Source organism: Ochotona princeps, chromosome 3 (assembly GCF_030435755.1).
Source record: "Ochotona princeps isolate mOchPri1 chromosome 3, mOchPri1.hap1, whole genome shotgun sequence".
In the NCBI taxonomy this organism is placed as follows: Eukaryota; Metazoa; Chordata; class Mammalia; order Lagomorpha; family Ochotonidae; genus Ochotona; species Ochotona princeps.
In genome coordinates, this window is record NC_080834.1 from 91,062,051 (window position 1) to 91,084,958 (window position 22,908).

The 22,908-nt window shown below is 42.0% G+C and overlaps 1 protein-coding gene across 2 annotated transcripts in view; it reads right to left on the reverse strand.

The window, feature by feature from the left end:
• UBXN7 (UBX domain protein 7) overlaps positions 1–22,908 on the reverse strand; it is a 41,994-nt gene that overhangs the window by 17,532 nt on the left and 1,554 nt on the right. For both annotated transcript variants that reach the window (XM_058662064.1, XM_004577824.2), the window contains exons 2-5: positions 8,283–8,430; positions 5,608–5,675; positions 2,841–2,906; positions 652–764 (exon numbers count right to left, since the gene is read on the reverse strand). In XM_058662064.1, the coding sequence (XP_058518047.1) occupies positions 652–764; positions 2,841–2,906; positions 5,608–5,675; positions 8,283–8,430 (395 nt within the window). The remainder of the gene's footprint in view (positions 1–651; positions 765–2,840; positions 2,907–5,607; positions 5,676–8,282; positions 8,431–22,908) is intronic.

Sequence of the window (22,908 nt, forward strand, 5' to 3'; positions counted from 1 at the left end):
CACTGTTCATTCATACTTCAAATGACTACAAATAGCTAGAGCTGGCATGGCGAAAGTCAAGAGCCTGGAACTCCATCCAGGTTTCCTGTTGGAGTAAACATTCCACAGGTTTCACAAAAGCATTGCAAAAAGCTGGATCAGATAGTCCAACAGCTAGAACTCCATTAGGGGATGCCATCATTACAGGCCATGGCTTAACCTGGCCTACTCCAGAAATTCTTCCAAATATTTTTCTATATTCTGAAAATATTTTTTGGTCTCAGAAAAAGAAATGGCATTAACAATGAAACTCTCAGGGCCAGCGCCATGGCCTAGCACTTAAAGTCCTCACCTTAAATGCGCCGGGATCCCATATGGGCGCCGGTTCTAATCCTGGCAGCTCCACTTCCCATCCAGCTCCCTGCTTGTGGCCTAGGAAAGTAGTCGAGGATGACCCAATGCCTTGGGACCCTGCACCAATGTGGGAGACCTGGAGGAAGTTCCTGGCTGCTGGCGCCGGATCAGCATAGCACTGGCTGTTGCAGTCACTTGGGGAGTGAATCACCAGATGGAAGATCTTCCTCTCTGTCTCTCCTCCTCTCTGTATATCTGACTTTGTAATATAAAAATAAATAAGTCTTTAAAAAAATAAAACACTCTGAAAAAACTTACTGTTTCAAAGCTGCCTTTATGCATTAAGTCAATGGGTGGCCGGAATAAATCTGCAAGAGTAGTCAGTTTCTTATCTATTGCTCCTCCATTTCTTAATTCCTGTTCTTGCCGAACTGGAACACAGGAAGAAAAAGTTTCAATCATATAACAGTCATGAATGCAACAATAACAACAAAGCCTTGTACCAACTGGGAAAATTAATGAACAATGCACTTGAGTGCAACCCAAAAATCTAAAGCTGGCTCGGGGGGGTGGGGTGGGGTGGGGGTGGAACAGAGGGTTAAGAAAGGAGTCTCAAAGCTCAAAGGTGTTCACCCAAGGAAGGATAAAATCACAAAATTAATTAAAAACAGAGACACGTGGGGTAGGCATTGTGGTACAGTGGTGGTACAGTGGTAAGTTTGAGTCTTACTTTTTCTGCTTCAGTTTCCTGTTAATGCACACTGGAGGGAAGCAGACGATGGCCTAAGTGCTTAGTCAAGAGGCCTGGATGGTGCTCTGCACTCCTGACTGGGTCTAGTGCAGCCCTGACTGTTGCAGGCATTTGGACTTGAGCCAACAGGTAGAATATCATTTCCCCCAGGTTTTCAGGTAGATACAAATAAAAATTAAGATCTGAGACTCCGAATGAAAACAGTTTCATTCACATACTCAAAAATTTAGAAGAAAACTTTTAAGCCTCATTTATTTAGCTCTGAAAGTGATTTTTTTATGAGCTATTTATTTTTATTGGAAAGGCAGTACAGAGAGAAGAGCAGAGTCAAAGATCTTCCATCCACTGATTTACTCCCCAAGTGGCCGCAAAGGCCAAAGCTGAGCCAATCTGAAGTCAGGAGCCAGGAGCCTCATCTGGGTTTCCCATGCCAGTGTAGAGTCCCAAGGCCTTGGGCATTTTCTACTGCTCTTCCAGGCCACAAGCAGGGAGCTAGATGGGAAGTGGAGCAGCTGAGATATAAACCAGTGCCCATTTGGGATTCCAGGCTTGCAAGGCAAGGATTTAGCCACTATGCTATGGTGTCAGGCTCTGAAATGATCATAATTCATCTCTGCCTACCTTCATGCTCAATCTTTAAGGATTCTGGCAACAGAGACAATAACCTTTTCAATTCTTTTAAGATTCTCAATCTAGGACCCAGCGCGGTGGTCTAGTGGCTAAGGTCCTTGCCTTGAACGCATTGGGATCCCATATGGGCACCAGTTCTAATCCTGGAAGCTCCACTTCCCATCCAGTTCCCTGCTTGTGGCCTGGGAGAGCAGTCGAGGATGGTCCAAAGCCTTGGAACCCTGCACCTGCGTGGCAGACCCAGAAGCAGCTCCTGGCTCCTGGCTTTGGATTGGTGCTGCTTGGGGAGTGAATCATCAGGCGGAAGATCTTCCTCTCTTTCTCTCCTCCTTTCTATACATCTGACTTTGCAATGAAAAAAAATCGTAAAAAAAAAAAGATTCTCACTCTAACTTATTCCACAGAATGATACATACCTATTCCAAGCAATTGTAGCCAAAATGCTTAAAGTGACTGCTTTGGACAATATGACTTTTTCTTCTAGTTTTCAACCATTTGCAATAGCAAGTTTTGATACAATAATTCCATTTGTTGACAGATATCAGGATCCTTGGGAAAATTAGTTTTTTTTACATTATTATACTCAGCATTTCAGTACTTATTTAGAAGCCAATTAAATTCATAAATTAGCAAACTTCCTAATTATAACATTTATTCTACAAGCAAACAATTTAGAATTTAGAACATTTCAAATTTAGGAGCAAGTTAATCATTTTTAATAGCTTCATTTGTTTTTTTAATTTATCTGAAAGGCTGAGAGACAGACTTTTCATCCACCTGCTCACCTCTCAGATAAAGATAACTGCAACAACCAGTCCGGGAAACTCAATCCGAGTTTCTCACATCTGTGGCAGGAAACCTAAATATCTGGGCAATCACCTGCTGCCCCCAGTATATGCATTAACGGGAAGACAGAACTGAAAGCAGAGCTGGGACTTGAAGTCGGGCAGTCCAGGATGGGACGCAGGCACCCTAAGCAGTCACTGCACCAAAATATACACCTCTGCTATTTCATTTTGTAAACAAGGTGAATCCTCAAAGTAGGTTTAACTGCCTAACGTTAATCATCTTTTTCTTTTTAATAGGGCAAGGGGAGAGGGAAATAAGCTGGTCCACAGATACGTACTAGTTTCAGTTTGAAAATCTCGGAAACCATCAAATATTGATCGTGCAGGTCGTCGTCTTTTAGGAGCTTTAGGGGGAAAATAGAATTTATTTAAAAATAAACATTAAAAACTTTCTTATTATTATGTACTGATGATGCACATGATACTCTCCTTCAAAAACCAAAAAGTTTTCGAAACTTTCATCATTCATAATCCAGTCATCTTTAGTCCACTCATCTTGTGTCACAAATGAAAAAAACTACATATTAGAACTGACTAAACACGTGTGAAACGCCAGCGTCCAAGTGGCAGAATTAGAGAGCAAGATGACTTTCAATCTGACTCCACATAAATAAAATGGAAGCAACAGACACACAGTAAGCTAAACCAAAGAACGTGATGGGGTGCAGACAGATTGTGACACAGAGGTTCTGTGCCCACCCTTCCTACCTCCTCTACTGCCACTGAAGTTACCTGAAGGCCTGTGGCTGTGAGGCTCCTCCTTGCACATGCTCCACCCTTCTGCCTCCTGTGCCATTCAACTTAATTGACCCAGGGAAATGTCTCCAGAGGCTGCCCACACCTGACCCCTCCTGCCACTTTATTAACTAAATGCATGGAAACTTTGTCCTGTATGGCTCTTAATCGACTGGAAGATGAGAGCTTAAAAACCCAAGACTTCGACTTCTGCCTATGCCATAGTTCCCAGAGCACAATGGGAGTGGCTGTCACCAAGACTGGCCAATAAAGACTCCTATTAACATCTACACTTGTGTCTAGTGTAAGCTAACTGCACTCTACAACAAAGGCATCTAACACTATTTGGTGTGTGCCTCAGTAACAAGGTCATAAACCACAAGGTTTAAGGTCTCTTAGTGAAAGAAGTAAAAACCCACCCAAGATTCTGTAAAATTGAAAACCAGTTTTCTGCTGTTTCAGAAATACCTATTACTCATCTTTGAGCAATTAATACAGAATCTTCAATTTAATAACCAAAATGTACCTGGAAAAATTGGCCAGATCACTTATACACATTATAATACATAAGGACCTATTTCCTTTTTTAAAAAATTATTTTATGATAGTTCCATACACAAGGACTTTAAATGATTTTTTTTCAATATAACCACCATGTAACCAGGTCAATGATCATGTTAGTACATGATTAGGGTCAGGATTAGATGAGTATAAAGTCTCCCAAATCATGGCAAAGCATCTTTCCCAACAATCTGTGTTTTCCAATACACTGAACACTACTGAGTAAAGAACAAAACGAAAACACAAAAACTGCAGAACCATATGTTAAAACCTTCAGCTTTGCTGAAAACATACTTGGATTATGTCTTGCATACTTACATAGGTATCAATGTTTGTGTTAAAGATCACAATATTATTTCTAGAAAAAGCAATCTAGCAAAAAAGTAAAATACTTTAATGTTTCAACTCACAATGAATTTTTTTAAGTTTAAAAAACTTATCAGCTCTCCCTCTTTCTTTTGTCCTACTTAAGAAGACTCAAAGAATGTCATTTTCAATCTTAAAATTACTGATTAGAAATTTCTATTTCAAATATGTTTCTAGCAGGAATAACATAGTCTATCAAATAATATGGGTTTTTTAAAGAGTTATTTCTCCATTTAAAAGTAAGAATAATAACGAAAAATGTCTTCCATTTACTGGTTCACTCCCCAAGTGGCTGCAATGGGCAAAGCTGAAGCAGGCCAAAAGCAACAGCCAGGAGCTTCACCCAGGCCTCCTGCACAGGTGACAAGGGCATAGGCCTTGGATCATCCACGTGCTGCTTTCCCAGGCCATTAGCAGGAAGCAGGATAGCAAGTGAAGCAACCAGAACACAAACCAACACCCATATGGGATGCTGGAGTCATCAGCAATATCTTTATCCACAATGCCACACCCAAGTTATGCCTTCTTAAAACCAGTTGTTTGCTATTCCCTAACTATAACAATTAATAAAGTTGCATTAGCATTGGATATAGAACAACTGTGCTATTTCCTAACTATAATAATTAATAAAGCTGCATTAGCACTGGATATAAAACGACCACCTAAGAAAGCCTATTATAGGAGACATAGCACAAGTTTCTTATACTTCAAAATGCCAAAGGCAAGCCCGTTAGCTTTTCACATGATTCACTTTGCTTTCCCATTTCTTCTTTCTCTATTAAGCAGTTTTGAGTATTCTCATTAGTTTCTCATATTGCGAGCCAACTAGCCAACCTTTTAAAATCCTGTGCTCATAACCTGCTCCCACTTTTAACTCCTGCCTCTACTCTAAGTTTAGTCAAGAACCTCGCCTCAGGTCAAAACACGCTTAACCCAAAAACCACTATTATTGCCTGCCTCTTCAATGCTATTTCTTAGATCTTCCAAATTACTACTATAGGATTTACTTTCTCAAGGATGGAAAATAGAAACAGCACCTGTAGAAATTCAATGACAATTCTAATATGCATTAGAAAAGAATGCAAATTAAGACAGTGAGAATATGGTAGTTAAGTGGGTATTCAGAACACAAAAAACATAACCCATCTTTTATAGAACAGATTTGCTTCCAATACAAAGCAAAAATTCTTTTTATAAATCACTGTTAATCAACCGTAGAACTTTCCTGAAACAAGTACAGAAATACAAAAATTGAGCCAAAACTTGAAGTAATCTCTGACCAATCTCTCTGACCAACCTTTCACATCTTTTGATAATTTCATTAAAATCCCCAAGAAAGGTAACCAGAGCAAGTAAACCTGGGGGAAGGGGAAATTCACTTACCACCAAACAAGGGTTCTGGTTCCACCAATATTTCCTGCTTTTGAGGAATTGGGGCACGAACTTCTTCTCTATTTTGAAAGAAAAAAAAAGAGGAAAAATGAAAATGAAAACTGTTTTCTACTACCTGTTTTCTTGCTGTAAGTATTCCAAATGCATTCAAACTAACAGGTAGAATAAATTTTTAGGAAACATGCTAAATGTTTTAGACATAACTGGAATAAAGGACCTGACATAGATAACTCAATTGAATTAAAATCAATATTTGTTAATGTTTCCCTTTCCCGACCAAGTTCTCCACCCAAAAAAATTTCAAGGGGAAAAAAAGAAATTAGAAATCTTTCCCAGGATCTGGTGTGATAGTCTAGCAGCTAAAGTTACCGCCTTCCAGATGCCGGGATCCCACATGGACGCCGGTGTGTGTCCCGGCTCCACTTCCCATCCAGCTCCCTGCTTGTGGCCTGGGAAAGCAGTGGAGGACGGCCCAAAGCCTTGAGATCCTGCACCCACATGGGAGACCTGAAAGAGGCTCCTGGCTTTGGTTAGCTCAGCTCTGGCCTTGGGACCACTTGGGCAGTGAATCAACTGACGAAAATTCTTCCTCTCTGTATATCTCACTTTTCAATTAAAAAAAAAAAAATCTTTCCCAAAAATGAAGGTAAAAGTGAATAACAATTATGCTTTTATCACAAAAATTTCCTAGAATAAACAAACATGTGATATTATACTAATTGTGAAGAAATTTAGGGGCCTGGCGTGGTGAACTAGCAGCTAAAGTCCTCGCCTTGAACGCACTGGGATCCCATACGGGTAGCAGTTCTTATCCCAGCAGCTCCACTTCCCATCTAACTCCCTGCTTGTGGCCTGGCAAAGCAGTCAAGGATGGCCCAAAGCCTTGGGACCCTGCACCCATGTGGGAGACCCGGAAGAGCTCCTGGCTTTGGATTGGCTCAGCACCGGCCATTGCACTCACTTGGGGAGTGAATCATCGGAAGGAAGATCTTCCTCTCTGTCTCTCCTCCTCTGTACATCTGACTTTGCAATAAAAATAAAATAAATCTTAAAAAAAAAAAAAAAAAAAGAAAGAGAAAAGAAATTTAACAAAGTAACAATCTTGACTTACTTGGTAAAGGGACCTTCACATACAGAAGGGAGAAAGTAGTTAAAGGCTATTCTCTTTAAAGCTTATCTACACAATGTCTACTAATAATCATCTTTTCCAGTAAAAAAAAAAAAATACTTAGATATGCCATTAAAAAATGCCTACCGGTAACAGTCATTATTTCATAGTTGTAATTCAAATATTAAACTATGCTGATAAGTGCTAACAGCAAATAACAGTAACTTCCAAATTCATTATTTTCCTGTTCATATTATAAGCATACAAATACTATATAAAATTACATTTAAGGCAGGTGCAATAAAGCTTTTGTTCAGTGTTTGTCATAGTAATAATTGAGTTTAAGGACCTGTTTTCAATATCTAGGAGTTGAAACTGTAAAATATAATCTATAAAATAAAGTATGAATATTCTTGCCTAAAATTACTAACATCCTATAATTAATCACTAGTTAGACAGATAAATCTTCAATAAGCAAAATAACCAAGGATAAGTAAGAAACACTTCTTCCTGTCAGATATCAGCTAACTGAACAAACTGCTCACCAATTTTAAACAATTTGAAATAATAGGCACAAAAATTTAAGAGGAAGCTATTAATGTTTTCATCAAAAAGAAACACATCTGTTAATTATATTAAGAAAACTCAAATTTTAAGGCATTGTTCCCTAAGCAAATCTTTTCATTGTTGACTTATTTCTCCTGAAATTGTGTATGTGTTAGAAATGTCCCTACCAGGCCCGGCACAGTAGCCTAGAAGCTAAATCCTCACCTTGCAACCACAGGGATTCCATATGAGCACTGGTTTCTATCCTGGCAGCTCCACTTCCCATCTAGCTCCCTGCTTGTGGCCTGGGAGAACAGTCAAGGACGGCCCAAAGCCATGGGACCCTGCACCCGTGTGGGAGACCCAGAAGCAGCTCCTGGCTCCCGGCTTCAGATAAGCTCAGCTCTGCCCATTGCAGCCACTTGGGGAGAAAATCAACAGACTGAAGCGATTCCTTTCTGTTGTTCCTCCTCTCTGTATATCTGACTTTCCAATAAAAATTAATGTTAAAAAAAAATAAAGAATTTTTTTTCAAAATTTTTTGAGGCAACTAAAAATTTTCCTGGGACAATACAAGAAAATCTTGAAGTGAGAAACCTGACCATCACGCAGCATTATTTCCATAACAGCTACTTAACCAATGTGTAGTTTAGGAAACGACTGCGCTCCCGCTTCATCAAATAAAAAATGTGCGTAATAATGCATACTATACAACTTTCTTCTTTTTTGGTTGCCACACCTGGTCAGGCAGATCGACTTTCCAGACCACAAGGTGCCCTGCCTCCTGAACTATGCAGTAAGCCCTGATGGCTCTTCTGAGGAGTAAACAAGAGAGAGGATTCAATAACAGCTATCAGAGTACTCCACAGAATTTAAACTATGTAAGTACAAAAACATCGATCATATTTTCCCAGAAGCCTTCAACTTCTAGTTTTTCAAAACCAGACAACTGATATAACTTTTATAAAAATAAAACTACTTAGACAAGAGGTAATATTAAAGAAATTCATACTCTGTGTGTGCTCTGACAGTAGATACACTTGCAGAACTCGTACTGGGCTCCTCAGCAATTCCTCCGCCATCCAAAAACATTGTGACTGCCATTTCCAAGTTATTGTTGCAGGCTTCAAGCATATGTTTTCCTACACTTTCACTTGCACCTGAAATAGCAAAAAAGAAAAAAAATACTTAGAAAAAATAGCTTACATTCAACTTATATTATACTTGGTATTAGCCAAAAGGCTGAAAAGCGATCATTCAGTTTATATTAAAATACACAATTTAAGCATATTAATAGTATCATCTTCCTTTTTAGAATAAATGACCATCTGTGTTTAAAACATGTTTGTTAACTTACTGTTACTTGCATGATATGAAAAATAAAGAGCTAGATAGGGCCCGGCGGCGTGGCCTAGCGGCTAAAGTCCTCGCCCTTGAAAGCCCCGGGATCCCATATGGGCGCCGGTTCTAATCCCAGCAGCTCCACTTCCCATCCAGCTCCATTCTTGTGGCCTGGGAAAGCAGTTGAGGACAGCCCAATGCATTGGGACCCTGCACCCACGTGGGAGATCCGGAAGAGGTTCCAGGTTCCCGGCATCGGATCGGCACGCATCGGCCCGTTGCAGCTCACTTGGGGAGTGAATCATCGGACGGAAGATGTTCCTCTGTCTCTCCCCTCTCTCTTTATATCTGACTTTGCAAAAAAAATAAATAAATCTTAAAAAAAAAAAAGACCTGGAAGAACCTCCTAGCTTCAGGACCCACCCAGCTCCTGCTACTGTGGCCTTCTGGGGTATGAACCAGCAGATGAAAGACCTTGCACTTGTTCTAGCTCTCTGTAACTCTTTCAAATAAATCAATCCTTTTCTTTTAAACATTTAAGCTTTTTTAAATTTATTTTTATATATTCGAAACAGAAAGCCAAGAAGAGCTCCCATCCTCTGGGTCACACCCGAAACAGCTGAGCTGGCTCAGGACTGGAGTCAAGACACAAACACAACCCATGTTTCCAACAGGAGTATGAAGAATCCAACTGCCTGAGTCACCTCCAATGCCTCTCAGGACCTGTACTACTGAGAAGTTGAAGGCATCAACCACAGCCAGGAACAGAGCCCAGTACAGGCCTCTTTAATCACCAGACTAAGCACACAGTTATAATGGCTGGCATTATGGCGTAATTCCATGTTTAAACTGCCTGTGGGGACACCTGTATGCCATAAAGGAGGATTGTCTCACTACACCACGTTTTTCTTCTCTTGTCAAAGATTATTTTAATTGAAACACAGAATTACAGAGACAGAGAGAGAGACACAAAAGAAATCTGCTGGTTCACTCTCCAAATGGCCCAAATTGCCTAGGCTGGGCAGGCAGAAGCCAGAAACATAGAATTCCATCTGGATTTCACACACGGATGGTAGCAGCATAAGCACCTGGACCATCTTTCCAAAGCTGCTTCACCACTCCTGTTAGTAAGAAACTAGATCAGGAGCAGAGCAGGCAGGACTAAAACCAGCACACACATGAGAAGCTAGGATTGCAAGCAGTGGCTTATTTCTCTGTTCCACTGAAGAACCCTACACTGAGCTTCAGACCCTAATTTCCTATTATTGTGCCTAGAGGCAGAGGATGACAGCCCAGCAGCTTGGGTTCCTGCCACTCATGTGGCAGATCAGGATTTTCACTCCTGGTTTTGGGCTGTACTAGCCAACCACTCCGAGTGTTTGGGGAGTAAAACAGCAGATGGACGATCTCTCTCTGTCCCCATCAAATAAAGAAACAGGTTCTTTGTGGGGAGGGGAATCCCAGACTACACCGAATGATATCATAAAATTCAAAACTTAAAATAAAAATTAAACAAAAGAAAAAAGAAACAGGTTCTTCTGTCTCAACGGCCACTGAAAAGCAGTAGCCATGATCCTATGCTACCCCAGAAATGAGCCTCGACAAAGACCAAAAACAGGAGCAGGCAGCTGAGGCACTGGAGAAAACCAACAAGTTCATGTAGGACACGATTCAGGAGGTGTGTACAGATAGATATATCATGGCGCTACTCAAGGTCTCCAAGAATAAGCAGGCCTTCAGTTCAACAAGGAAAGTAGGTAGGGGGAGGGGACCAATGATGTAGAATGACACGTTAAGCTGCTTCCTGCAGCACCAGCAGTACCACCTGGGTACCTGTTTCAATCCTGGCTGCTCCATTTCCAACCCAGCTCCTTGTTAACACATCAGGGAAAGCAGTGGAAGATAGCCCCAGCTGCTCAGACCCTTGCCCCCCAAATGGGAGACCTGGCTTCTAGCTTCAGACTGGCTCAGCTCCAGACATTATGGCTATTGGAGAATGAACAAGAAAGATGGAAGACCTCTTTCTCTATAACATTGCCTTTAAAATAAAGAAATCAATCTTGGGGTGGTGGTGAAGAAAAGGGTAGGGACATGAATCTGTACTAAGAGTGGAAGGAACTGAGCAACATCCTGGCAGCTATGAGAAAAGCAACCCCCAAGGAGGAGTGAGGCCTATCCCTAGCACAGCAAACCCTTCATCTGCCTTCCAGAAGTCCAGGGTTGCTTCCTGGGGAGGATGGGGGAGGAGAGGGCCAGACCACAGGACATGACCTCAGCAAAGCATCCCGCAGACACTGGAAATGTTTTTAATTACAGTTAAATCACTCACTCAAGTCAAATGATGACGACGACGACAATGATAATGATAAGCAACACACGATCCAAAGAAGATAGCATTTTCTTTTTCTTTCCCCTTTTCTTTTTTTTGGAAAATCAGATATACAAAGAAGAGGACAGACAGAAAGATCTTTCATCCAATGATTCACTCCCCAAGCGGCAGCAATGGCCAGAGCTGAGCCAATCCAAAGCCAGGAGCCAGGAACTTCCTCCAGGTCTCCCAAGCGGGTATAGGGTTCCAAGCAGGGAGATGGATGGGAAGCGGAGCTGCCAGGATTAGAACCGGTGCCCATATGGGATCCCAGTGCGTTCAAGGCGAGGACTTCAGCCACTAGGCCACCGCGCCCGGCCCTAAAATAAACTCTTAAAAAGTATTGTGTAAGATATATTAAGGAAGTAAAAAATAAAACCCATTCCTTTTTAGACTCACTAATTTGAGCTCCTAGTAGAAAAAAAAAAAATCTTTAAAAAAAAAAAAAAAAGAACTTGGGAATGTAATCTTTAAAAAAAATTACATAAAACATTATATGAACAAACACGTCACATGTTAATACTGAGAAATGTGAAACATAAACAGGCCTAACAGTGGAATTTAAATTAAACTATCGATTTGATGGAACACTTTGTAGCCCCTAGGAAGATCAGGGTTTCCATTTAGAACTTCCCTATCTGCATTCTGACCCTCAGAATCTCATTCTGTTGACTAACCTCCTGTCTGACAGCATCTACATTTAGCTGTCATTCTTCGAAGACAGCTTTACTGGGTAAATCATTTCAAGTCTCACAGCTATTTTCTGAGTACATTTAAAACAGCATTCCAATGTCCTATGACTTCTGTCAACACTTCTGGGAAATCAGCTGTCAGGCTAAGGAAAAATATTTTCATAGCAATCTGTAGTTTCCAGCTACTTAAAAGATATTTCTCTTTGGCCCTATGTTTGCCAGAACTGATTTTATACTTATTCTCTTTGGAATTCACTGGATTTCTACCACCTAAGGATCATCTTTTGTCAATTATGAAAAACTCTCAGCCAGTTCTATTTTACCATTGCCTCATCCCTCCATTCATACTTATTTTCTGGAACTCCAACTGGATAAATGTAGAACTCTTCACTCTACCCTTTATTTCTCAACCTTTCTTTCATACAAATGTCTTTCAAAAGTTCACAAAAAGTATATACTACGAAAAAAAACTATGAATGTATTTTTGGCACCTAAATAACCTCTTTCATTCCATTTTCCATGAACTTTCTGAAATATCCACGTATATTTACCATCTTTTTCATCTATGGTGCATTCCTGATAATACCGTCAATGCTAGCTTCCTACTAACACATTCTCTCTTTCCCCTCCCCTTTTTTTACCCTTTCCCTTTCTATCTGTCTACATATCAAATAAATAAAACACGGATATAGGGTCGAGCTCAATAGTCTAATAGCTAGAGTTCTTGCCTTGCATGCCTGGGATCCCATATGGGCACCAGTTCGTATCCCGGCTGCTCCACTTTCCAGCCAACTCCCTGCTTATGGCCTGGGAAAGCAGTAGAGGATGGCCCAAAGCTTTGGAACCCTGTACCTGGAGGAGGCTCCCGGATCCTGGCTTCAGATCGGTTCAGCCCTGGCCGCAGAAGCCACTTGGGGAGTAAATCAGCAGATGCAAGATCTTCCTCTCTGTCTCTCCTTCTCTCTGTATATCTGACTTTCCAATAAAAATAAATCAATCCATACGTACACACACACACACACACACAATATACATTCCCATCCACTGCTGCACTCCCAAATACCTGCGACAGCCCCTTCTAGACAGTCAGGAGCCAGCACGCAAGTCCTGTCCGCTACACAGTCAGCAGATCCAACCATTTTTGTCATCACAGGGTCTGCACCAGCAAGAAGCTGGAGCTGGGAGTGGAGCTGAGTCCAAACTCCAGGCCCTTCAATAATGGGACAGGTGTTTTTGAGGGAATGGAAGAGTTCATATATTCCAAAGCAAATCCTATACTATGGAACTAAACATAAGTCAGGGGAAACAGCACAAATTCAATATATTTCAAGAATCGTATGCTTCCACGACCTTATGCATGAAATCCAATGCTTATTTCAGTGTTTTTGTAATATTTTTACATTGTCTCCAGTTGCGCTGTATTACCATAATTCTTAAACACTAGCCTGGAAGTTTATTATCATATTCTACCACTTTGGTTTATTTACCTACATAGTAGTTTCTGAAAGTTGAAGTTCTGGCACTGGTGCTGCGGTATAGCATATAAAGCAGCCATCTGCAATACTGACATCCTTTATGGGCACCGGCTAAAGTCCCAGATGCTCCACTTCCTTTTCAGCTCCCTAATAGCTGGGAAAAGCAGCAGTAGATGATCCAAGTGCTTGGGCTCCTACCACTCACCTCTACTATTGTCTGTGGTCTAGCCTAGCCCTAGACCCAGTGCAGCCACCCAGGGAGTGAACTAAAGGAGGAAAATTGAACTCTCTCGATCTAGCCTCCTCTCTCTGAAATTCTGGTTTTAAAATAAGTAATCTTAGAAAAGAGGCCCAGTGCAATAGACTAGAGGCTTAAGTACTAGTCCTGCATGCATCAGGATCCCATATGGGCACCAGTTCTAATCCTGGCAGCACCACTTCCCATCCAGCTCCCTGCTTGTGGCCTGGGAAAGCACAGCCCAAAGCCTTGGGAGACCTGGAGAGGGCTCAGGCTCCTGGCTCCTGGCTTTGGATTGGTTCGGCTCTGGCTGTTGCAGCTGCTTGGGGAGTGAATATTCGGACAGATGATCTTCCTCTCTGACTTTCCCTCTGTATATGTGACTTTGCAATTAAAATAAATCAATCTTTTTTTTTTTAAAGAAAACTCTCTGTAGTAGACTACTTTTGGCTATTTATTCCAGCAGAGATGCATGTATTGTTAACACCTGCTTCTTAATTTTCCCTAAATCTGCTTCCCCCCAGTAGTTACTGTTTTATTTTCAAGAATTACATGGCTGAGCTTATGTTATTTTGGCTTTCATTTCTCTAAGTCAGGGACGGGGAACAGCCAGCCACTAGGTCCTATACGACCCACAAGATCATTCTGTCTCGTCTTGCCAAGGAAACCACAGTTGGGACTCAAAATTCAATAAATCTACACAGACTAATTTTTAAGTTGGTAATGATACATGGCCAGCAAGAGGTAGTGTAAGCATCCAAATACCCTTGATGGAAAAAAGGCTCTAAACCCCTGCAGTGCTCACAAAACACTGAAGTACCACAAACAGCAGTGACCCCTTGTACTCATCTGATGTCAAAAATCTAACTCACAGGCAGCACAGCCTCCAGATGCCTCTATCACACCTCCACTAGCAGCAATCTGACAGGATGATTTCCAAAGATGGATACTGAACAGCAGGAACTTAGGACTGTTTTTTAAAGAAGGTAAGCACATACCAAGTCCCGGCAAAACTGAAGAAGACCATAAAGCAGAGTACCATTCATTTTCTTCACTAGAGAAACCACTGGAGCCATTTGGATAAGCATTTTTAATGTATCTCTTGTTGCGTCACTTAGTATACCATTTTAGAAATAGAAACATCATTGAAAGATAAAGAAAGCCTCTTCATTGGAGCTGGAAGAACATTCCTGGTGTTTCAGGACTGGGGAGAGGAAACTACTCTCGCTTTCAGTGGGGAGGAGCCAGGGATGCTGGGAGAGAGGAGAAGGACTGCTCACCGCCCCCACCCCCTACTTCATACTCCTGGCCTCCAGCACTGTGAGCGCATAAATGCATGCTACAACAGGCAATTTGCAGGAATCTGTCGCAGCAGCTGCAGGAAATGAGTAGTACACATGCTAACCCTTCTGCAATGGGCAAGAGTCCCATACCACCAAAACCGTCCCACCACAAATGCTAGTAACACGCCCCCTGAGCTCAACAGAGGACGTGATGGTTAATTGAGAAGGCAGAGAAAAATCAGAGAGGACTTAAATGAAATAAAGGAAAAAGCAAATATTTCAAATGTCACTTACTAACCCAGATGTGTAACAACTTCTGATGAGCCAGCTGTAAAGAACATGGATTTTTATTTTATTGTAGTTAAACAATGAGTTTACCTTTTAAAGGGAGGAATGACAAACAGGCTTGCAGACTTAAGCTATTTATTAACTTGTTAAAATGGTCTTATTTTGTGGTTCCGATGTATAGTTTGAGTCCCTGTACCTCCACAGGAGATCTGAAAGAAGCTCCAGGCTCCTGCCTTCAGCCTGGATGAACCCTGACTGTTGCAGTATTTTGGAGAGATTGACTCTGCCTCTCCTCCTCTCTCTAACTGCCTTTCAGCAGAAATTAATAAAGTGATCAATCCTTGTAAAAATAATGTGAAATAGGGCTGGGGATATGCAGTGGGTTAGGCTGGTGCCTGTGATATCAGCGCCCCAGATCAAAGTGCCAGTCTGAGCCCGGATACTACTCTATTTCCAATCCAGCTCCCTGCTAATGCACCTGGAAAAGGCAGTGGGAGATGGCCCAAGTATTTGGTGTTCTGCCATCCACCTGACATGGGAGATCAGGATGGAGTTCCTAGATCTCTGTTTCTCCTCCTCTGTAAACCTGCCTTTCCAATAAAAATAAGCAGTGAAAAAAAAAATTTTTTTTAAAAAAGCTACTACAGTAAGGAAAGTAGTGATTTGGTTGAAAATGTACAAGCCTGGGAACAGACACCAGGTGTTTGAGTCCCTGTTGCGCCATTATCTAGACCATTACTACCCGCTTACCTCTCCATAACACAATCTTTAAAATAATTAAATAAATAAATAAATTTCAGTGGAAATAACAGTTGGGGTAGTCATGGCCCGGCATGTAAGATCCTGCATCCCATGTTAGAGGCCTGAATTAGATTCCTGGCTCTGGCTCCTGTTCCAGCCTCCCACCAAGGCAGACCCTAGGAGGCAGAAGGTTATGTCTCAGACAGCTAGGTCCTTGACACCCAGCTGAACACAGGGAGAGAACACACATTCCTTCCACCCAACACTCTCCCCACTTTCATTTACTGTCTCTCAAACAAACAAATAAAAGTAATTTAAAGGGTATAATTATACCTTATAAGTATATTTTATATACTCACTATATATTTTAATGCTCACTATATTTTGCAAAGTATTGCACATAAAATTGGAAATAGCTTTAAAAAAAAAAAAGGAGGGTTCTTTTTCTATAAATATATTTGAGGAGCAGTGACTTAAGAGCTAAAACCCGCTCAGTTCATGCCTCTGTGTTTCCAATTCCCATTGTGTATGGTTCAAAAATGATACCTTCCAATCTTAACAAAACACACAAACAAAAGATCTATGACTTTTTACTCCAACAGTGTCTCTGGTCTGGATCACAATGTGAAGTGCCACGACTCCCCTAACTTTCCTCCTACATCTCTGGGTCCTCCTGAGTCTTCCCAGCAGTCCCCCCAGAGGATGGCATTCCTTAGCGTCCAGAAGGCAATCACTTTTATATTATGCTCTCCCCTCGCCCCAGGATGATGTCAGTCATTTTCATAGCTTTAATTACCATCAAAAAGATAGGTCTCCTCTAGATCCAAACAGTCATTTGTTTGCTGAACACTCCATTTGGAAAGCCCATGTACAGCACCCTAACTTAACCAAAATTGAACTAATTATCTTCCCCAAAAACTTCTATCTTCCTATATTGTTATAGACAGAATGCTACACATGTACCACAGACTCATAAACTTTATTCTGACTTAACTGATTTCTCCCTATATCTTTGAATGGAAACTAGACAAAAGGTCAAATATTTCACACACATTTTCTGACCTTTATAATAAATATGTACTCAGTCAGGAATTTTGAACAAAGATAAAACGTAAGACTTAAGATAAAACTTAAGACTCCAAGATTCTATAATCTCAAAAAGTGTGGAGTGCCTGCTCTTCACAAAGTTCTATGAAATTCCATACAATAATCCCTCTTACTCTTTTCAATGTTTTTTATTTGAAAGGTAGATTTTACAGAGAGATGACAGAGTGATCTTCCACGTGCTGGTTCACTCCCCAAATGGCCACAGTGGCCAGAGCTGAGCTGATCCAAAGTTAGGAACTTCTTCCCAGCCTGCCGGCATGAGTGCAGGGTCCCAAGGTTTTGGGCCATCCTCCGTTGCTTTCCTAGACCATGAGCAGGGAGCTGGTTCAGAAGTGGGGCAGCTAGGACGAACTGGTGCCCATTCGAGCTGCTGGTGCTGTAGGCAGAGAATTAGCCAGTTACTAGGGGTGCTGGTCCCTCAACCTCTACTTTCTGTCTCCTCACATTGGTCCTTATTTCTGATTGTCCGTCTATTTCCACCTGTCCTACAGTGCCTATGTATCCCTCTCTCACTTTCACAACACAAACTACCCTGATCAGATGTCTACATTTTGGACGTGTGCAGTTGGATGCCACCTCAAAGTTGGTGTTAATGGAATACTGCCAGGACTCAAAACATTTTTACCAACTGCTCTTTACAAGAGATCTAACAGCACTCTTTCTTTAGGTTTTGTGAATCGAGGGCTTCTGAAAGCAGGCAACAGAACTCCAAAGCCAAGTATGATAAATAGCAAAAGAGACAAAACAATATTACTATAAAATATGGTATGACTGTGAAGTAACAGTATTTGTATTCTTATGTAGCTTTAAAATGACTCTGAAGGCATCAATGGAAAAGGCAGCTTTCCAACATTAACTGCTTCAAAGAACATCATTTCTCCTGGTTGTTGCTTATCAGCTTGATCACAGAAGAAACCTTAATCATGTGAGGTGAAAACTAGAGGATTTTATGTTATGTATACCATAACCCACAATAGGTACACACATGTGGGCAGGCACTGTGGCACAGCAAATTAAGTCACTGCTTGGGACACCAACACCCCCTAGGAGAGTGCCAGTTAAGCCCCAGCGAGGTACTCCTCTTCTAACCCACCTTCCTGCTGATGTGCCCGGGAAGCAGCTAATGATGGCTCAGTACCCGAGTCTGTCACCCATGCAGGAGACTCAAAGATGGAGTCTTTGGTTCCTGACTTTAGCCTGGCCCAGTCTGGGACACTGTGACCACCAGGGAATGAACCAAAGGATGGAAGAGTCTTCTTCTGTTTCTACTATACTCTGCCTTTCAAATAAACAAGAACTGGAAGATAAAACGTAACATAAAGGCTGTTGTCAAAGTGAAAATACAGCTTCCTCCACTTCTTCCAAACTACTTCACATTGTGACACAATCTTTTTTCTTTTTACACAATATTTTGAATAGTTTTGTTAAAAATCAGCCATTTCAGGGCCCAGCACGATGGCCTAGCGGCTAAAGTCCTTATCTTAAACGTGCTAGAATCCCATATGGGAGCCGGTTCTATTTTTTTTTCTTCCATTTTTAATTATATTTTTAACAATCTTGCAAAAACATGGAAGCAACCAAAATGCCCACCAACAGAGGATTGGATAAGAAAGCTATGGTTCATCTACTCCATGGAATACTACTCAGCTATTAAAAAAAAAAAAATGCAGTTCTTTGTGGCCAAATGGGCCAAACTGGAAACCATAATGCTAAGGGAAATGAGCCAATCCCAAAAGGTTAAATACCACATGTTTGCCTTAATTTAAGATGATATGATGTTATGTATAACATGTTATGTTTTGAATGTTATATGTTGTGTATAAACTAAAATTGAAGTATAGGTGAGGTGGTCACAGAAGGTGACTGGGAACTCGCATTTACTTTTAACATATTGGTTACTCATTACTATGTCAATTAATTCCATAATGATGTAAATTTTTGCTGATGGTATGTTGGAGCTTTCAATTGACTGGGATGATACTCTGCTGGCTCTGTCTTCAGACCAGAGAGGGTATACCTGAGAAGCCGTTGAACTTGACTGGACAATAAGATGCTGGACTCTATGTTTGGTATACGCTTGCAATGGGGGAATCTCAACTGAACTTGAGCTGTGATTATGCAACTAGGTGGAGGAATCCACCATGGTGGGAGGGTTTGGGGAGGGGTGGGGAGAACCCAAGTATCTATGTAATTGTGTCACATAATACAATGTAATTACTGGAAAAAAAAAAAAATCTTTACATAGTTAATTACAGTAAAAAGGTTCAAGGGCTATAGGAAAGTGGGTAAGACTATTATTTCCATATTGTTTCCTTCATGTATCTGAGGTAAAGGGGGATATTGAGGGAGAAGTTTCACCCAGTTTCCCACCCACCCCATGGGAGCAGGTTCTAATCCCAGCAGCCCTGCTTCCCATCCAGCTCCCTGCCTGGGAAAGCAGTGGAGGATAACCCAAGGCCTTGGTACCCTGCACACCTGCATGGGAGACCTGGAAAAGCTCCTGGCTCCCGGCTTCAGATCAGCACAGTACCGGCCGTTGCAGTCACTTGGGGAGAGAATCATTGAACGGAAGATCTTTCTCGCTGTCTCTCCTTCTCTCTGTATGTCTGCCTTTGCAATAAAAATAAATAAATCTTTTAAAAAAAATCAGCCATTTCAAAAGAATCAAATAAAATTTTAAAAAATCAGCGCCCACCACGATATCCTAGTGGTTAAAGTCCTCGCCTTGAACACGCCTCAGGATCCCATATGGGAGCCAGTTCTAATCCCGGAAGCCCTGCTTCCCATCCAGCTCCCTGCTTGTGGCCTGGGAAAGCAGTCGAGGACAGCCCAAAGCCTTGGGACCCTGCACCCGAGTGGGAGACCATAAGAAGCTCCTGGTTCCTGGCTTCAGATTGGCTCAGCTACAGCTGTTGCAGCTGCTTGGGTGTGAACCATCGGACGAAAGATCTTCCTCTATCTCTCCTCCTCTCTCTATATCAGCCTTTGCAATAGAAATAAATAAATAAAGTATATGAACAAATGCTTAATGTAGTGGCAAGCAATGTTCACCCATGGACCATCTAGTGACAGAAATCATTTATCCTGACCCTGCTAAGGGAACAGTGACACTTGAAATTCAATAAATCTATAGCAGAGATAATTTTTATATTGATAATTTTGTATGGTTCACAAATGATATTATAAATATCCAAATGGCTCTTGACAGAGAAAATAGTTCCCCAACTCTTGTTTAAGTGGATCATGCATTTTAAATGGTTAATCACCATCTTGTAAAAACAGACCCAAAAATTATCAACAGAAATTCACAATACAGCAAGAACAGTGCAAAGTATTTACCCTTCCATAGACTAGCGGAAACTAGGGGGCGCTAATCAGATAAGAGTGGTCACTAGGGGTCATTAATCAGACCCAGCAATACAGAGCCCCGGAACCAGGAAAAACACTATCCACTAAAAACAGATTCACAGCAATTAGTGATTCAATTCATCCCCCCCCCCAAAAAAAACAAAACCAACACTACAAAATAGCTACAAGAAACAAAGCAGGGTGGACATTTAGCAGAGTAGGTTAAGACATGGTTTAGGATTCTCCCATCCAGTATCACACAGCTTGGTTACAGTCCCAGCTCTCTTTGTAACTCAGCTTCCAGTTAATGTGAGCCCCACCTAGCAACAGGTTAGAGCTCAAGCACTTAGGTCTCTACTCTCTTCATGAGAGACGGAGATGGAGCTCCTGGCTCTCGGTTCAGCCTGGCCTAATCAACCCCAGCTGCTAACTGCAAACCAGCAGATGGATGGAAGATATCCACCTCTCTACCTTTTAACTAAAATGAAAGTAAATTTTTAAAAATTTAACCTTGGGGGCCCGGCACAGTGGCCTAGCAGCTAAAGTCCTCGCCTTGAAAGCCCCGGGATCCCATATGGGCACCAGTTCTAATCCCAGCAGCTCCACTTCCCATCCAGCTCCCTGCTTGTGGCCTGGGAAAGCAGTCAAGGACGGCCCAGAGCTTTGGGACCCTGCACCCGCGTGGGAGACCTGGAAGAGGTTCCTGGTTCCCAGCTTCGGAATGGCATAGCACCTGCTCGTTGCAGCTACCTTGGGGAGTGAATCATCGGACGGAAGATCTTCCTCTCTGTCTCTCCTCCTCTCTGTATATCCAGCTTTCCAATAAAAATGAATAAATCTTTTAAAAAAAAAAATTAACCTTGGACCCAGCACAATAGCGTAATAGTTAAGGTCCTCGCCTTGAACACTCTGGGATCCTATACTGGCGCCGGTTCTAATCCGGACAGCTCCACTTCCCTTCCAGCTCCTTGATTGTGGCCTGGGAAAGCAGTCCAGAACGGCCCAAAGCCTCGGGACCCTGCACCCATATGGGAGACCCAGAGAAAAGTTCCTGGCTCCTGGCTTTGGATCGGCACAGCACAGGCCGTTGGGGCCACTTGGGGAGTGAATCATCAGACGGAAGATCTTCCTCTCTATCTCTTCTCCTCTCTGTACATCTGCCTTTTCAATAAAGTAAATCTTTTTAAATATTAAAAATAAATAAAAAAATAAAATTTTAACCTTAAGTGTCACATAAAAAAACTGCAATTAAGTGGCATTCCAAACCACTTTTATAAAGATTACATGCAAAAATATGCTTTTCAATTCTACAAAAATAAATTTGTACAATGTAACATACTAACTTACAAAATAATCTTTCTTATTTTTTTATTGGAAAGTCAGATATACAGAAAGGAGAGGGAGAGAAGAAGATCTTACGCTGGACGATTTACTCCCCAAGCTGCCGCAAAGGCTGGAGCTGAGCCGAGTGGAAGCCAGGAGCCTGGAGCTTCTTCCGGGCTCCCATGTGGATGCAGGGTCCGTGAGCAGGAAGCTAGACAGGAAGCGCCCCACCCCCCACAGCGCCAAACAACGACCATGTTGGATTCCAGCGCATGCAACGCAAGGACTTTAGTTGCCAGGTCACCGCGCTGGGCCCAATTTTCCTTTTTTTTTTTTTTTCCTTTAACATCTGCTTTTATTAGAAAGTCAGATTTGGGCCCGGCACGATAGTGTAGTGATTAAAGTCTTCACCTCGATCGCACCGGGATGCCATTTGAGCGCTGGTTCTAATCCCAGCAGCCCTGCTTCCCATCCAGCTCCCTGTTCGTGGCATGGGAAAGCAGTCGAGGACGGCAAAAGACTTTGGGACCCTGCACCCGCTTGCAAGACCTAGAAGAAGCTCCTGGCTCCTGGCTCAGAATGGCTTACCTCCAGCCGTTGGGGCCGCTTGGGGAGTGAACCATCGGATGGAGGATCTTCCTCACTGTCTCTCCTCTTCTCTATATATCTGCCTTTCCAATAAAAATAAATAAATATTTTTAAAAAGGCAGATTTACAGAAGACAGAGAAAAATCTTCCAACCGCTCGTTCACTCCCCAAATGGTCACAACCACCGAAGCGGAGCTAATCCAAAATCAGCAACCAGAAGCCAGGAACTTCTTCCGGGTCGCCCACGTGGGCACAGGGTCCCAAGGCTTTTCCCAAGCTGCAAACAGGGAGCGGCCTGGGACTCGATCCGGAGCCCCTTTGGGGTCCTGACGCATTCAAAGCGAGACTTTAGCCACTCGTCTACCATGCCGGGCCCACAAAATAATTTCTTAACAAATCCAGTTAGGCACTGGTAAATCAATTGTGTCTATTCTATCTTTAATAAACATGTTTAATGATACAACTTATGCCATCTCCCTGCTGCCAATTTCACTACAAATTTCACTTTACCATTTGATCTCACGCTTCATGCCACAAACCAGACAACAACGCACCAAACACACCTACTTCCCAACACAGAGCAAAGAAATTAAATAAAACCACTTCGGAACAGCCAGTTAAATAAACCTACAGTATTTAAAACAACCTAAAAACTGACCTCGGCATACCCTGCATGCCGCACCATAACCCAGTGGAACTCTTCTGGCAAATCACTCCCAGATATGAAATACAGCTCTTTTAAGAAAAGGAACTAACATTCTCATCTTCCTCCAAAATGACAAACCAGAACTGCAAAATTTCACTCAGGCACATGGAGTCCTAGTCTCTCAAATCACTCCACAGAGA